Source organism: Lissotriton vulgaris, chromosome 1_2 (assembly GCF_964263255.1).
Source record: "Lissotriton vulgaris chromosome 1_2, aLisVul1.2, whole genome shotgun sequence".
Classification (NCBI taxonomy): domain Eukaryota; kingdom Metazoa; phylum Chordata; class Amphibia; order Caudata; family Salamandridae; genus Lissotriton; species Lissotriton vulgaris.
In genome coordinates this window covers 338,143,416-338,161,131 of record NC_141686.1, presented here as the reverse complement: position 1 = coordinate 338,161,131, position 17,716 = coordinate 338,143,416, and the positions used below count along the sequence as shown (strand labels likewise).

General features: G+C 46.3%; 1 protein-coding gene across 1 annotated transcript; it reads right to left on the bottom strand.

The window, feature by feature from the left end:
* Positions 1–2,198: 2,198 nt before the first annotated feature.
* On the bottom strand, positions 2,199–3,222 carry LOC147736703 (olfactory receptor 8U9-like). Its single transcript, XM_086953814.1, has one exon. The coding sequence runs from the start codon at positions 3,135–3,137 to the stop codon at positions 2,199–2,201; it is 939 nt and encodes a 312-aa protein (XP_086809940.1). The 5' UTR covers positions 3,138–3,222.
* Between the last annotated feature and the right edge of the window lie 14,494 nt (positions 3,223–17,716).

The window sequence follows — 17,716 nt, the reverse complement described above, 5'->3', positions numbered from 1 at the left end:
TAATGGTTTGGTGGAACGATGTAATAGGGTTATAAAGGACAGCATTCAATTGTCGGTGGCCAGTGGATTGAAGTGGAAGAAGGTGCTTGTAGACTTGTATTCTTTGCACACTACATCTAGTGCCACTAATAATGAGTCTCCCATTGCCTTGCTAAAGGGTAGAATGGCGTCCACCAAAATGGTTAGACCTTGGATGTGGGATTTAAGTGTCCCTAATGTTAAGTGTGAATTGGTGAAGGTGAATTGTGAGAAGTCGCAAAGCAAGTATGTTACCCGGGACCCGATCAAGGGAAGACAACAAGCTCTTTTAAAGCAGGAGATTGGGTAAAGGTGAGATTGTCTGGTATAGTTGTGAAGGGGCATTCGAAATTTTCCAAGCCATTGCAAATTATTTTTCTCAAGGGCAGATCTGTCAAACTGAGTGATGGGAAATGGTGGAATAAGGAGAGGTTGTTCAAACAGAGGTGTGGTGATGAGCAAAGCATGAACACTAACCTGCAAAGTGACCCTAGTGTTAGTGGCTCAGGAATGGAAAGAAGACCTAATGCGTGGTTTATAGATTACGTGAAACATTAAGGTCTTGCATGTTTGGTTTTTTCATTGTAAATCCATTTTGCCATGTTAACTGTAGTTCTGATAATGGGGGGGGGGGACTCATTTTTCAAGTGTTGTGCATGTTTATTTCCTTTTTGTTTTTGTTCATGTTCCATTATTGTGGGGGGAAATATGTGTTGGGTCTTGCTTTGTCAATATGTGCACATGCCACAGTGACTACTGTTGTCAGGGTGGAAATGTGTCATGTGGAATGTTGGGGCGACCTGAGGTAGTTAGTTTCTACTGCCTTTCCTGACTGGTCTGTTCCTTACCGACTATAATAAACGGAATAAGACTTCTACCTGTTTTGTGAACTTCGTCTTCTCTTGAGCAGCTCAAAAGCGGAACCACTACCTATTAACCTTGATCTAAAGTAGATAACATCGGTAGCACTACTTTGCACTTTCTTGCACCCACACTTTAGTTCACCGTACTTAGGGGCATATCAGCAGGGGCCTGTGATAATTATCGCTCATCACTTTTAGCTCGAGGATAATGATCGCAGGCTAACACTGGATACTATTGCGGGATAGCGTGCTATCAGCAACGCTTGTCTCCCAATCAATAGGAATCCATGCGTTAGCTGGAAAACAGTGTTTTTATCGCTGGAAATCCAGCTATAATCGCACTTTGACCATCGATACCTTGCTGATAGGGCAGGGTGGTTTTAGCCATGTAATCCACCTCCTATTGAATTACATGGCTTAGTCAGATTACAAGCAGGCGTAAGGAAAGTAGCGGTAACTGTGGTTAGGGCTACTTTTCTTATCGCTCTGCTTGTTTGCGTGCAGCTTGATAATTGGAGAAATGTCGATTAGCGACAATTCTTCAGTTATTTCGGGGAGGAACGCCCACTTTGCATCTCATTAGATATGCAAAGCTGGGCGTTGTTGAAAGGGGCGCAAAATCAGCAAAACACCCAATAGCATGTCTTTGCTGATAAGGTGTTGTAATTATCGCTGCTTTTCGCCCGAAAACAGACGCAAAATCAGCGATAATTTCATAGCGCCGCCTTGCTGATATGCCCCTTATATTTTAAGGCCCACAACCAAAACTAAGTACAGGTGCAGCAGTGCGGCGGGGTACCCCAGCCAGCTGAACCATTCAGCCACACTCAAATCTGTTCTTAGAAGTACTACATCAGCTGTACCCCTTTCTGTACTTGCACTTTACTAAAAACATACAATCATTCATGACTAAGGCAATATGCCAACCACAACATTTCACCCTTATGGGCATAGACAGAACTGATGGGTACCAACGTTCTAAAATAGTTTTACTCCTGCACATGTGTGTTCTTAAACTCATGAATAACACTTACTTTTATTATGTATTTATGGAACTTGTAACTTGTATTTTGAAACTGCCGTCTTATTGCAATTATTTACGGTAACCATGTGATTTATCAATAAACGTAAACTTAAGCCATCACTTTTTTGTTTCCCTAATGTCACGGGTTATGAGGAATAATCACATCACAGTTAAAGACACATAGCCAGCCTATCCTACACTCTCGTTTAGAGCTAGAGTCTCCTAAGATCCTGGCCTTGGTACCTTCGGTACATACATAAACACCTGCCTCAACGCCACAGAGGCTTCCATAGCTATCTTCTTAAAATGACATATTCGGCCAGACTCCTAACACTGTCTTTGACCTCTTGATTCCGCAGGCTGTAGATCAGAGGGTTTAACATGGGAATCACCATGGTGTAGAATACTGAGGCCACGCGGTCCCGGTCCATCGAGTAACTGGAGCTGGGTCTGATGTACATGAAGAAGCTTGTGCTGAAGAACAAGGTCACACAAAGGAAGTGAGCAGAGCAGGTTGAGAAGAGCCGGTTCCTCCCCTTTGAGGAATGGACCTTCAGTACCGCAGAGATGATGAACGCGTAGGAGAGGAGGACCACAACAAGGGATGCTGCCATGATGCTACCACCTACAAAGATCAGGACAGCCTCATTGGTGCTGGTGTCAGAGCAGGAGAGCTTCAGCAGTGGAGGGACATCACAGTAGAAATGAGTGATCTTGTTGGACCTGCAAAAGGACATCCTGAGGGTGAGACAGCTCTGCGTGAGGGCATTTAGTAGGGCAGCACAATACGCCCCAACAACAAGATAAATACACACAAGCTTCGTCATGGTGACTGTGTAATACAGCGGGTTACAGATGGCCACATAGCGATCATACGCCATCATCGCTAGGAGCAGTATGTCTGCACCCCCTGTAAGAACAAATGAAAACATCTGAGTTATGCACCCGGCAAATGATATCACCTTTCTCTCTGATAGGAAGTTGGCCAATGTGTTAGGCGTGATGGTGGAGGAATAACATGTGTCCACAACAGAAAGGTTACTCAGCAAAAAGTACATGGGTGTTCGAAGACGCGGAGAGGTACAGATCAGCACCACAATACAAGTATTGCTCAGGAAGGTAACAATATAGACCATGAGAAACAGAATGAAGAGAGGGACCTCAAGCCGAGGGTCGTCTGTGAGACCGAGGAGTATAAACTCTGACATCCAGGTCATGTTTCCATCAGCCATGTGTCCAGTGGAGAAGACCTCCTAGGAGTGGAAAAGAGACAAAGCAAAGTGAAGACATTCTAGTTTGAGTATAAGGAACACTACTATGACCTTATGATCACAGCAGTATGTTTCCCCTGGCTAGGCGTGTGCTATATAAATACCCTGTAGATGCATACATTCAATATGATGTTAAGTTGTCAGATAATAAATAAGAGGCGGTCCGAAAGTGGGTTGTTGGTTGAATGGGAGGTGACCCTTGCTCAACCAACAGCCACAGTCCCTGGCAAGGTGACGAAACAAAAAGTCACAAAATTAACCTGTGCTTAACCTGGGTACCTTGGCACAAAAAAGTGGGCAGACTTAACTTAGAAGCAACGTGTAACATATTTATGTAGCACACAGTAATAAAGTGAACACAAAACACAAGAAAAATACCATAACAATTTACAAGTTTAAAAACTTTAAATAAATTATTTGATATTTAAATGACAAAAATTCAATCTGTAGAACTGGAGTTGTGAATTTTAAAATATTGAAGTGAAATTGTGTGCCTAAAAGATGAAAGCGCCAACTACGGACATCAGGTCGCACAAGACCAATTACAATGAAATTGGATACAAGAAGTTGATTGGGCTCAGTCAGCTCTTACCTTCGGACCTAGAAGAAATTTAAGAGAAAATGTTCTGAAAAGGTAATCGCTCAGCAGAGCAATGTCATTTGGGGGCCAGTGCATGAATTTGGGGTGAAGATTTCAATGTTCGGATTTAAAACCCAGGCCGAAAGACCGGTAATCCGTTCATTCGGTCTCCTACAGGAGGGCTGAGAGACTGCTTTACTAGATGTCCCTCACGAGTCAAATGCAAAACCATTGAAACCCTTTCATCAAGCATTTGCATTTGACTCGTGAGGGGCATCTAGTAACCACCAGTTGAGCTGCAGCTCTTTGTGGAATTTTTGTTGATATTGGATACTATATAATATTCACTTCCCACTACTAATCTCATCCCATAATGCCTTGCAGGGCCTGTGGTTGGGATTGTTTTCTTTGCCAATCACTGTGCTTGGGGTGTTCCTAAGAGGATGGGACCACCACCGAATTGTTCAATAAGATGTGCTTTTTGTTTTCAAGGCATCTGTTTGGTACTCTTCCTAGGTTAGAGAGGATCCCAAAATCATCACCTCTCTCACTGCTTGCTAATTTTTCAGTTTCACTTTTGTGAAAGTACTATATGCTCTTTCGCAACGATAGAGATAATTATATTATCCTAACTGCACTGTGTAGGATGCCATTTGCAGTTATTTCACAGTGCAGACAAGTACACAGTGCAATCAACTACGCTACGCTAAAGTACGTGTAGTGCCGCTACGCAAACTATGCCCAGGGTTAGTCAAAAGTGGCACTCCAATCAAGCAGAATTAAGGCCACTGTCTGTCCTGCATTCACATGTTTCCTAATGGTTTCAGTGGATAGTAGCAGGGCCGATTCAGTAGAATTACGAGCCCGAAAACCGAACTGAGTAGGGTGAAGAAGGTTGTGTTTCCCAATATGCACTGTAAGTTGGGTATTTACAACCTTCTCCACAACTTTTGCGAAGTAAGGAAGCAAAGAAATTAGGCTCAAGTTGTCGAGTTGGTCAAGACTAATATGATGTTTCCTAGGTAGTGGAAGGACCAGTGCTTCCTTTCATCTTACTCGCACCATTCCTGACATAAAAGATAACTCCAATAGATGCCTAATACAAGGCTCAAGAGTTTCAATGCTCTCTCTAAGCACCTTCGGGGAGGCAGGATCCCTGGGAAAGCCTGACTTGACACTGATGCTAATTTTAGTTAAAATCTCAGGGGAGGGGGCACAGTGAATTTATCCCGTGGTCCGGTCGAGCCGAGGCAGGGAAGGTGGAGTAAATCTTCTCCACATAATCTGCAAAAACATCTGCCACACGATTGCATGACTCCTCTGAGCCAACCACTGGAGCTGCCGTTTTTGCAAGGGAGGATATTTCTTTATAGATCTTAAACTGTTCCTTCACTGAATTTTCTAGAGTGGGCAGGCCTCTGAGGGTTCAAGGCAGGCTCCAGGCATCAAAGCAGTCCTTCCAGATGCAACAGTCTTGTGGAGTACACAGCAGGCCACTGCAGCAGGCAGTCCTCTCAGAGTCCTTGCACAGGTCCAGAAAGTGTGTTGAGGAGTGACTTTAAGGGCCCTATTTTTAAACCTGGTGATTTCTTTAAAGCAGGAGAAGCTTCTAGAGGTTTCTCTTTGAATGCTTGGAATTTCCTGACTCCCCTGCTCTGGCTGCAAGCTGGCTGCAGGAACAATGCAGTGCTGACAAACCCTTTTGTGTGAAGGCAGAGCCCGGCCTATTCAGTTGCAAGTGGGGCTGTGTCTACCTCTGCACGCCCACCCACTTCCTGCCAGCTGATGGCCCATTCAGGCACACCTACTCCTTCTATTGTGTGACCGTCTTTAAGGGATTCACAAAGTCTAACTGCCAACTGCAGTCAGTCATGTGACCTACGCAGGATGTGGGCAGCAAATGGCAAAGAGCAGGAACATGTCAAATTTTGTAAAAGCAGCATTTTGGAAATTGTAATTTAAAATCTGACTTTACGTTAAAGAGGACTTTTAATTACAATTTCATAGATATCAAACATGTAACAAGGTAATCCAAAGTTATCCCATGGGACAGGTAGGCTTTACATAATAATGTATTCTCATTATATTTAATCTTTATTCAGTTTACAAATGGAAAACCAGTAAAGTACACAATAAAAACAGCACAGTAATGTATCAGCAATAAATTGAAAACAGAGTCACATGTCTCAATACCCACCACCAATGTCTAAATGTGAAACCTGGGCCGATAATCGTGAACACTACCTACGCCATCTTGCCCGATGGTCCTTTTCTACGCACACACAGGCCACAGCCATTTTGCTCGACCGCAACTGTTTTGTGTTCTGTTGTTCACCCCTGTTTCACCTGTACTTCTACAAGTATCTGTATAACCTTCTGACCGACTTGGTATGTGTGCTAAGGGCCATAATCTAGCAGACATGCCCATGTTTGATGTTAGCTTAAGAACGACATTCTATTGCCGCCGCAAACCTTTGCATTCCTTGTTCCTCCCCATCCCAGTGCATGTGACCAAAGATTGTAGATACCAAAAGGTCCCGCACTAACCTGGTTTATTGCACCCCAAAGAATGCACCTCCCGATGGACAATCCTATCAACAGTTAAGGACGTTCACCCTGACCAGTCTCGCATGTTCCCGACCCTGAGGCAAAGGCCAGCTTCCCGATAAACATCATATGTCCGACTGTTTATGATTGGGAGGGTACGAACCAACTTGTCCGAAATGTATGGCATCTTGTCCAGGGCGGGGTACCAAGCTTACATGACACTGCTCGTAAAGATTGTATTGTCGAAACACTGTATAAAAGTAGCCTGTTGAAGTTGGAACACCTCCCTGAGACACATCCCGGTGTCTGCGGTAGACGTGCTCTTCTCTAGAGTAATAAACCTCGTTCTTGCCTTCCACTTCCAGCGCCTGCCTCGTTATTTGAATAGAATCGAAAGTGAATTAAAGGTGATAAGCCAAGCAGCTTCGGGGGTCTCAAAGGGGGCTGATTTTCATCAATTAGAGTCCAAAATGTGGGGCTCATCAGCGACTCGCCGGTCCAAGTAAGAGAGGTCCCAACGACGGAGTGAACAACTAACCGATTGGGGTTAAACTGCCTCGGAACTGGCTGCCGATCAACCTGAACTTCACCAGTTCCGAGCAGACCTCTCTCTTGAGTGACCTGCGATCCTAACTGGGACCCTAATGGAGTGTCGTATCGATATCGGAGTGAGAGGACAACCAGGCTCTGGAAGGGGAAGACAAAGAACTGTCCATATGGTCCGCGTAAGGTCGTGAAATACGACAAAATTGACTGTCTGATTTATTATTTATTTATTTATTGAGCTTGTAGAGCGCAACAGCTACCCAGTGGGTTTCCCATCGCTGAAAGAGACAATGAGCTAATAAGGCCAAAAGGCAACTATCAAAACTGAGGGATTATTGGTTAAACAGCCAGGTCTTAATAGCTCTACGGAAACGGACGTAGCTGGTCTCTAAACGGATGTTAAGGGGGAGAGAATTCCAAAGTCTAGGGCCTAGAAAGGAAAAAGACCTGCCGCCCATTCTTGCAAGTCTATAAGCCTTGTGATGAGGAACCGAGACAGCGTGCAGGAGATTGCAAATAACTGGGTGCGCTACCTGTCTTTATTTTATGCATGTAACTCAGGGTTTTTAATTTGACTCAGCTCTCCACTTCAAGCCAGTGAAGGCCTCGGAGACGCCCCGTGATGTGATCAGTTTTATGACCGCCGCAAAGCAAACGCGCAGCAGCATTTTGAACTAATTGGAGACGTCTCGTAACTTCCTTGGTTGCCGCTAGATAGAGTATATTTCCGTAATTCAACCGAGAGGTTATCAGGGCATTTATTACGGACTTCTGGGTGTCAGGTGGCAGCATCCAGAAGATTTTCTTCAGCCAAAGCAAAATGGTGAAGCAGATGGCTGCCACTTTGTTTACCTGACATTGCATTGTTAAGCCATTATCCATGGTCACTCCCAGATAGCGCACGTGCTCAGTTGGTGATGGAAGGGTGCCCATCTCTGATGGCCAATGCTTTGAGCTCCAGAGGTCTTGTTTTTGACCAAAGACCAAGACTTCAGTCTTCCCTCCATTCAGTTTAAGTAGGTTAAGGTTCATCCAGTTGGATATTTCCCTAAGACCTGACTAGAGGAGGGAGGTGGAGGCTTGGTCGGATTGTGATAGAGAAAAGACAATCTAAGAGTCGTCCACATAGGTAAACAGAGTAAGCCCTATACGTTCCGCAATGTGGGCCAGAGGTGTGACATATAGATTAAAAAGAAGAGGGCTGAGAATCGAGCCCTGAGGAACTCCGTAAGGGGGCGCATGGATTTTAGAGGTGGCCGTATTAGAAAAAATCTGAAAGTCCGGTCAGTCAAAAAAGATGTCAGCCAGTCAAGAGCCTGGCCACCAATGCGCATAGAGGCAAGGGATCTGAGGAGTATATTATGAGAGATGGTATCAAAAGCTGCACTGAGATCATGTAAGATCAGTACAGCTGTGTCTCCTCTATCTAAAAGATGCCGAGGATTTTCAGTAACACCAAGAAAAGTAGTTTTGGTGGAAAACCCGGGGCGAAAACCAGATTGGGAGGAATGAAGTATGTCGTTGGTTGCAATGAACTGGGCTAGATGGAGATGGAAGAGAAATTGGACGAAAATTCGAAGGAACTTTGGGGTCGGCAGTGGGCTTTTTCAACAGCGGAGTCACCCTGGCATGAGCCGGGACTATGGCATTTTTTAGTGCGAGATTAAGAGTTTTGCAGATCGTGGAGAGCTGTGGGGCGCCCAATAGTCTGAGTATGGAAATGGGAAGAGGGTCTGCAGGTGAGCTTGATTTTACTTTACTCAGAATCTCAAGAAGAGTTTCAGGATTAAGGTCAGGCCATGAAAGTAAAGGAGCATGAGGGGGGATTGGAAAGTGATTTATATCTCTCAGGCCGGTGGCAAGCGATGGTGGAGAGCTGCTACAGTTCTGATCCAATATACCTTGATAGATATTTTCTATTTTTGTTGTAAAAAACTGCGCAAGTAATTCACACTGGTTACTATTCAGGGGTAGTGGTTTGGCGATGGTATGAGAGCCCGCAAGATCTTTAACAAGACCAAAGAGTACTTTAGATTTGTTGGATGCTTCTGTAATGGTTTTAGCAACATAGCTGGCCCTATGCAGGGCACAGGCCTTATGGTAAAGCTAAAGTTCTATTTTATAAACAGAGCCTGCTGTGGGGGAATAGTCCTTTCTCCAGATAATTTATTGCATTTAGACTTATCTGCTTTTAGTAATTCGTTGAACCAAGGTGTTTGTCTAAGTGGATGCTGCTTCCACATCGTCCAACTTAAACAGGTCAGTAGGACGATGTGTGTCTAGGACATTCTTAAGGGAGACAATATCTACCTTTTCCCAGTCTCTTTTGCTGTCAATTAATGGCACCCTAGGATGGAATAAGACATCAGTGAGAGTGAGATTGAATTTGATTAGAAAATGGTCAGACCAGTGAAGGGGTAGTGCAGGAGAACAATGTAAATGGGGAAGGTTGGAGACTATAGGTTCAAGAAAGTGACCGCCTCTATGCGTGGGGCCGCAATTATGTAATGTAATATTCATGGCCGCAAGATCGGCGGTTAGATTTTTACCTGCAATGTTTTTAAGATCTTCCAGATGTATTTTAAGGTCTCCCACAATCAAAAAATTGCTGGAGTTCATAAGTATACAGGCTATATAATCTGAAAGTTTAGACGTCCAAGTATTTACAGGGCCGGGAGGGCGATAGACCAGTAGTCCTGTGAGGGTGAACTTTGGGTGAAGAGCAAGTTTGAAGAGCGCTGCCTCGCAATTACTCAGAATAATGGATTCGAGCATGCATTGGAAGATGTTCTTAAATATTATAGCGATGCCCCCCCCCCCCCCAGTTTTGTTGGGTCTATCGATCTTAACAATGGCATAGTTGGAGGGCAGAGCTTCAGCGATGTCCGGGACGGAGCTGTCGTGAAGCCAGGTCTCAGTAACAAACAAGGCGTCAGGTAGCTCATCAACAAGGAAATCAAAGATCTCTCTTTTATGCTTAGGTAATGAACGACAGTTTAGGCAAAAAAAGCGAAAGTGGGCTTTAGAGAAGATATAATATGAGGTGCAAAGCATTGACATAACTGAGGATTGTATTGAAATTGTTTGGTCGAATACTAGTATTCCGTTCTTGAAGTTATTGGTAGTAATTGAGACATTCCCTGCTTGCAAACAACGTAGAATAGGAATATTTCCCTCTTTGCAGGCAGAGAAGGGCAGGTAGTGCAGAGCTTTGTCCACGACCTATCAGGATATTTATATTGACCGCTTGTACGTCATGCCTGTCTTCTCAAAATTGTTTGATTGGTTTGGACCGGACCGTTTGTTAGAGGTCAGTCATCCAGCACCACAGGAGGGCACCCCTAACAAGGACATGTATGTTAAATATGGAGTAGCCATCGGTGCTTATAGCAAACTGCGGCACAAATACACTAGGAAGGACTGGGTAAATCAGTGGCCACTGACGGGATCTTTTGATCTCGCTAAAATAGAAATATTAGAAATAGCGCTCCACAGAAAGAAAGCTACGCCAGCCATGAGTGACAGCTTTGGCCTCTGGCGAAAAGAAGCAACTCAACGAAAGAAAAGAGACAAAGCCAGGCAGGATAAAGAGATGCGAAAGTCTGCTTACCAGAATTGTAAAAGGTTATAAGTGTCGTAATTTGACGGTGATCGGGTTAGCGTTAAGCTTTGCTACACGAATTTCCCCTTATCTTGACTATAGTGCTCGGAGGCCATTTTGAAAACACTGGCGTCCATTTTAGATGAACGCGCTGCCTCGTGGTCAGCATGCCCTTTTGTCCTTTCTCTGTACCACTGACCACCTAACTTGCCCAGCAACAGGCTATTTTTAGTACTGGCCAAGCTTGCAAATGCGTAGTCAAACCCTCTGTACTAGTGGACAGTCATCACTTAGGAATGTTCTCGAAAACTGACCAATAGTGTTATAACTCCTCCCATGAGTTGGCTGTGTTTCAAAAATGACCTTATATGTACCTAAACTGAGCAAATGTGTTCCGCCTACTCTTTTTATTACTGTAAAACTGTATAAAAGAGGTCTCGCACCGATGTTCGGTGTGATACTTCTTGCATTGCCGAAGGGTGCTGTAGGAATGTACCACCACCCCATGGGGTCTTAATAAACCTGTCTTTTGCATTTTCCAGTTTCCGTGCCAACGTCTGTTTTATGGTGTAACGGGTTTTGCGGAATATGTAGGCCTGGAGAACCCAATACCACATAAGGTGAAATAAAAGAAAGGAAAAACGATAAAAATGAGCGAGAATCAAAAATATCAGGCCATACCCTGTTAGAATGCCTTCAACTCTTTACCCCGAGTTACTGGCTGAACAGAGAATAAATGATAATCTCTTGTTAGGCCCCCCGATTTATGCCCCTACTCATCCCATAGTAATACACCAAGAACAGCAAGGTACCAACGGAGACGCCACAACCGTTTCTGCTCCAGTTGAGCCACTTGCACCAAGTGCCTCATTAACAAATGCATTAGTAGAGATAGGATCAATAGAAAAAGAGTCACCCAGGGTCCGACGATTAAGTATGGACGAGCGGGCAAACATTGACAAAATAGTCAAACCCTCGTGGAGAGAAGAGAAATGGAAGAGTATGTGACTGATATATGCAATTCATATGACGAGAACCACAAACAATTCTTCATTGTGCGCTTCTATTACTACGCGCTTACTGCCTATGAAGAGAAATATCAGGATGTAGGGCCTGGGAGACTAATGGCTCTTTACAGAAAGGTTAACATCGGAGACGAAAACGACAACGATGTGGCAGAACTCTTTTCGTCCACGTTTGAAGTATTCTGCCACCTCATAGAACAAGGGCGGATAGATACAGACAGGACATCGAAGCAAGTAAAAACCCCAGTAGAGAAGCTCGGAGTGCTGTTCCTGCTTTCCGTTGCTCTCCGGCCACTTCACCACGCCTCGCGGCCCCCGCTTCGCGGGCGCCGCTCGCAGGCAAAGACTCTTGTTGTGTGGACTCAGCCTCCTGTTCCCTCCACGTGCATCTGAGCACCAACGCGCTTCCTGGAATCCATCAGCTGGTCACCAAGGTCAGAGGCGGGACTGCGAGGACCAGCGTGCCCAGCGGCGCGGATCGGCCGCAGCTGGTCCTCTTCCCGCCCCCTCCTCCCATTAAAATCTGCACGGAGTGAGTGTGCCTTGGGTCCCTTACTGCTCGGAGTGCTGTTCCTGCTTTCCGTTGCTCTCCGGCCACTTCGCCATGCCTCGCGGCCCCCGCTTCGCGGGAGCCGCTCGCAGGCAAAGACTCTTGTTGTGTGGACTCAGCCTCCTGTTCCCTCCACGTGCATCTGAGCACCAACGCGCTTCCTGGAATCCATCAGCTGGTCACCAAGGTCAGAGGCGGGACTGCGAGGACCAGCGTGCCCAGCGGCGCGGATCGGCCGCAGCTGGTCCTCTTCCCGCCCCCTCCTCCCATTAAAATCTGCACGGAGTGAGTGTGCCTTGGGTCCCTTACTGCTCGGAGTGCTGTTCCTGCTTTCCGTTGCTCTCCGGCCACTTCGCCACGCCTCGCGGCCCCCGCTTCGCGGGAGCCGCTCGCAGGCAAAGACTCTTGTTGTGTGGACTCAGCCTCCTGTTCCCTCCACGTGCATCTGAGCACCAACGCGCTTCCTGGAATCCATCAGCTGGTCACCAAGGTCAGAGGCGGGACTGCGAGGACCAGCGTGCCCAGCGGCGCGGATCGGCCGCAGCTGGTCCTCTTCCCGCCCCCTTCACTTGACCTCTCCCTAGATAAGCTGTGGTAGTAATGCGCACGCGGGACGCGCGCGGGGCTTAGGCCGGGGCGAAGACCGGGCAAAGAGCGGGCCGTTTAAGGCCGTTCAAGGACAGCAGAGGACGGCCCTGGCCCTGAACCCCTGTATCTTCGCCCCCAATCCACCGGTAAGGTAGGCGGCACTGTGATTTCTATCTCTTCTCCAAACACATAGTGGCCGCCTCCTAGTCATATCATCTACCGTTCTTGTGAGGTCCTTTGTTGCATCTGATCCAGCATCACAGATGTCAACTATGCGCAACAGAACCAGAAGCTGTACTAAAAAAGCCATGGCGGTAGCACAAGTGACTGGACCTATAGATCTTTTTATCTCACGGGTGAACGAGACCATCGATAAAAGTATTATATTGCTGGAAAAAAGAGTCTCCTTGGACCTCATGAATGCTAAGCGCTCGTCCTTGGGCTCTCTTGCAAACGCAAACTCACCTTCCCAGCAAGCTTCGAATAATTGTTCCTTACCCCTACCCTCGACCACCGCTGGCGCATTCACAGTACCGAACGCTGTCGATTTGTCAGTCACCCAATCTGACTCGGATCCGTCTTATGTTGATCTTGAGGCTACCCCAGATCTAGAAGCCTGTCAGACATCTGACAAGGTGGAGCCGAGTCTAGATGGGCAAATTGATAAAGGAACAGCTCCTGTACCTATCGACTCCGGGGGAAGGGTTACTATTCCCACAAAGGTTGCGCCCAAGATTAATTCTAAGGAAAAACCCAAAGCTAAAGCCAGGAACCATAACCTGATATCACCTACCCCGCATTTGGCGCCAGGCATACCCTGCTGGGTTGAAAACATGGTAACATATCTTAAATTGGACCTTGAGGCCACAATAGCAGCGCAAATCAAGCCCTTAATTTCTAAACTTGACAGACTCACGTCGCTAATGAACTCGAAATGGCCTAATAAGATGAATGGGCCTGGGCCTATTCAGTCACAAGGGATTAAAGAAACACTTCCCAAGCTTTCACCTTGCGTCAAGCTCCCTAAAGGTGCATCCAACAAGGCAAAAATACCATCAGTTACCAAGGATTCAGCCTCATTACACCTGTCTCAAACAGGGAATAATTCTGCTCAACCCCCACCCCTATCTGCTCCAAAGGCGGTGGGTCCTACTTTGGCTTTGCAACAATCTGCTGATGGAAATAAAACTACCATCTCACAAGCAAAAGATCTTACAGGAAAGACTATCAACCCTGCAGCTCCTCTCTCTACAAACAAGCCCGAAGGCTCTAAGTCAAAGCAGGCGCATTTTAAGTCAATTAGCCTGCCACCGGAAGTCTCTCCTTTTGTGGTTGTGCTGACAGCTGTTCCCCCACTGAAGGAGGGAGTAAAAGAAACCTTTGTAGAGCTAAGAAACAAATGTGCCCAGTGGCTCCAACTACATAAACCCTTACCTAATAATGTGAGTGGTGAAATTCTTACTGTGCGTAGAGGGGACTGGGTGGGCAGGAGTAAGAAAACAATAGCAGGGGATGTAATTACAGTTAACTTTAGGGACACAGGGGCAGCCAGCTACATATGCAATACACCCAACAGTGGTCCTGCTACCCAAATTAATTCACTCCCTCTGTCTTACTTTCTTCCCATGCCGCCAAGATTAAATCCTCATCGGCCTACTTTTCCAATTAACAGAGGCTCTGTGTATCCCCCGCAACATACCACTAAACACTGGCAGCAACCACCACATTTCTCATCTTTATTTCCACACCATGCTAGTCTTCAGTGGCAACAATCTTTTCAACACCCACCACCCCTAAATCAGTCTGCTCAGCAGTGGCAGCAACCCCTTCAGCCCCCACAACCCGCTAACCATCAGTGGCAGCAGCCATGGCAGGACTTGCCCCTTCCTTTCGACCCCTCGTACTCACAATTCGCTCACCCAAATAGATATTGTGTGCTAGATGAGGTAGACTGACTCAACTTCATGGAAGCTCCATATCCAAATCTGACTATCACCAATAATAATATGGAGGATGTTCCGTCAGCCATACCTTTCCCCATACGCCCCGAATCCCCAACAGTGGCACCCCCAATACCACTTTCCCACATATTAACTAGGGACAGTGTAGACCCACCAAACTCTAAAATTATTACCATCCCCGACGGTGATCCAACACAGGGCGAGTTAAAAATCCTTAGTTGGAACCTTGCGGGGATCTCTAGGAAATTAGGCCTCCCGGAGTGGAACGTCCTGATTGACGCCCACAAGATCTGTGTATTCCAAGAGACCTGGATTACTGAGCCACTGCACCGTGTCGGGTTTGTCACATTTTTTACACCAGCTGTAAAACCTAAGAAAGGGAAGGGGCGGCCATCAGGGGGGCTCATCATCTGGGTAAGCATTTCGCTCAACTGTAGGATAACCATAAAAAAGGCAGGAAACCCAGATATCCTTGGTATCTCTTTATCGGGCCAACGTGGGGGACTACTTGAAGACCTCTACAATGTCTACGTTAGAGGCTCCAAAAATGGGTGCATCTCACCAACAGTATCGGAGCTTGAGGCCCAATTAGGGGACCATAGCGAACCTGGCCACATCATAATAGCAGGAGATTTTAACTGCACATATGAGCCACTCCCCCTAGAAGGAATACCTGATTTAGGAGAAGAGGACAGTAGGTGGGGTATTCCCATGCTCTCTATTCCACCCATTAAGCGCTGGACTCGCAGTGCAATACAGCTCAATGCACTTACATTAGAGTTTGGACTAAGAGCAGCCAATGGCCGCACACGTTCTGATCAGATGGGTGCCCCAACGTTCAACAGAGTTGGTCACTCCACAAGGATAGACTATATTCTGTTGGACCGGGGGCTCTGGAGTTCGGTCATCGATATGGTTGTTATTCCTACCATAGAGAGTGACCATAACTCACTTTCCCTAACCCTAATGAATTCCTGGTCCACCGGAGCGCCGTTAGCACCACCGAGCTGCCCACAGGAGATTACTGTCTCCTCTTGTGGAAGACGCCTTAAGTGGAACAAAATCTTGTGTAATACTAATAAACTGTCCACAGAGGTGATTAAAGGCTCACAAGATGAAATCAACTCCATAGACTTGCTTATGGCAGCAGATAAGGTAACAACTATCTACGAAGTAGCCATAAAAACTATAGGGGACCTTTTTTGGGCAAAAGGGACTATAGGGAAAACCAAACCTCTAACCAAACCCAAAGGCAGACATGACTGGTATTCTGCATCGTGCAGGAAGGCCAAGACACGTCTAATTGAGGCAGTTAAAGGGAAGTCCCCCCTACCAATTCAAATAGCTAGGAGGGAACATAAAAAGGTTTTGTGGTTAGCTAAAAGGGAGTGGGAAGATGCCTACTGGTTAACCCTTAAAGAAGCCAGCCTGAAAAAAGATTCTAAATGGTTTTGGGACACTATAAGGGCACGTAATAGACTAGACAGTGATCTGCTAACCTGCAACATCCCAAGCCAGGCGTGGGAGGATCACTTTTCCAAACTCTACTCCTGCCATGACGGCTCCGACGGGAGAGGGCCTGTTATATCCTCGCCTATCACAAACTATGCATTCTGCCCCACTGATTTTGATTTTACGCTAAAGGAAGTGGAATATGCAATAAGTACTATCATTCCACAAAAAGCGGCCGGACCTGATGGGATTCCCGGGGACCTGCTAAAATCCGATAGCGCCAAATGGGGTAAATTGATTCACTCCCTCCTTGTTGCCATCTGTAAGGGTGCCCCTATTCCCTTATCGTGGAAAGGGGCTGAGGTGGTCCCCATCCACAAGAAAGGTTCGAGGGATGACCCATCTAACTACAGGCCGATCAGCTTGCTAGACACCAGCCAAAAAGTTGTCGGCAAAGTCCTGTTAGTTAGAATCCTAAATTGGGTAGAAGAAAACAAAATCCTTTCCGACTTCCAGGCAGGCTTTAGAGTGGGCACTGGAACGATTGAGCAAGCATTCAGGCTCATGATGATATACTGGAAGGTTGTGGTTATAGGCAAGGGCAGTCTTTATCTCGCGTTTATCGATTTAAAGACTGCCTTTGACCTTGTACCTAGGGACCTATTATGGAAAGTACTTGCTGACATGGGGCTGCCACATTATTTACTATCCTTATTAGCCAGATTGCACCAAGACAGCTTTGCCCAAGTCAGGTGGGGTCCTGGAGGGGAGGAAACGGGCAGTATTCCGGTCGAGAGAGGAGTCCGCCAGGGATGTGTTCTGGCTCCCACCCTTTTCTCTCTCTACATCAATTGGGTGGTCGAGCATCTCCTCAAACATCCATCTGACGAGCCATCCCTGGCTGGCGAACGCATACCAACCCTCCTCTTCGCGGATGATACGCTTTTAATCTCCAAAACCCCAATGGGACTCCAGAGACTTCTAGACAATTTCCAATCCTTTTGCACCAAACGAGGTCTGGTAATAAATACAAACAAAACGAAGTACCTTGTCCTCAATCCACCGAAACAACATGTGCGTTCCCCCACCCTAAATGCTGAGCTCCTGGAAAGGGTAAAGGTCTTCGATTACCTTGGGATACGCCTATCGGACAAAATGGACTGGACGCCACACCTAGATAAAATGCTGTTGAGCCACAAAAGGATTACAGGTGCCCTTTTGAGAGAGCAACGTTCCAGTACAACAAGGCCTATAGGAACAGTCCTTGAGATTTACACAGCTAAAGGTGTTAGCTCTGCCCTCTATGGGGCGGAACTTTGGGGTTTTTCATCCACTGATGCTCTGCAGAGATCCGAGAACAAATTCTGCAGAGAAATAATGTCCCTTCCACAAGGCACCCCGACACTTCCTTTATTTATGGACCTTGGCTGCACCCAGATTGGCGAAATTGTGAAATTTCGCCCCTTATTACTATGGGCCCACATCTGGCGGGTAGAAGAACTAAGCGGTTATGCCAGAGGTCTCAAGGAAATCATGTCATCACCAAGCTGGCATAAAATCAAATGGCTAAAAGACATGAAAAGCTTATTAACTAAGTTGGGCCAACTTGAATCATGGCTAAATAGAACTTCACCCCCAAAGCAAACACTTAAAAAGCTCTATTGGGACTGGATTTGTTCTCAAAGAAACT

Coding starts and splice junctions, on each gene's coding strand:
- LOC147736703 (XM_086953814.1), bottom strand. CDS start 3,137: ATGGCTGATGGAAACATGACCTGGATGTCAGAGTTTATACTCCTCGGT.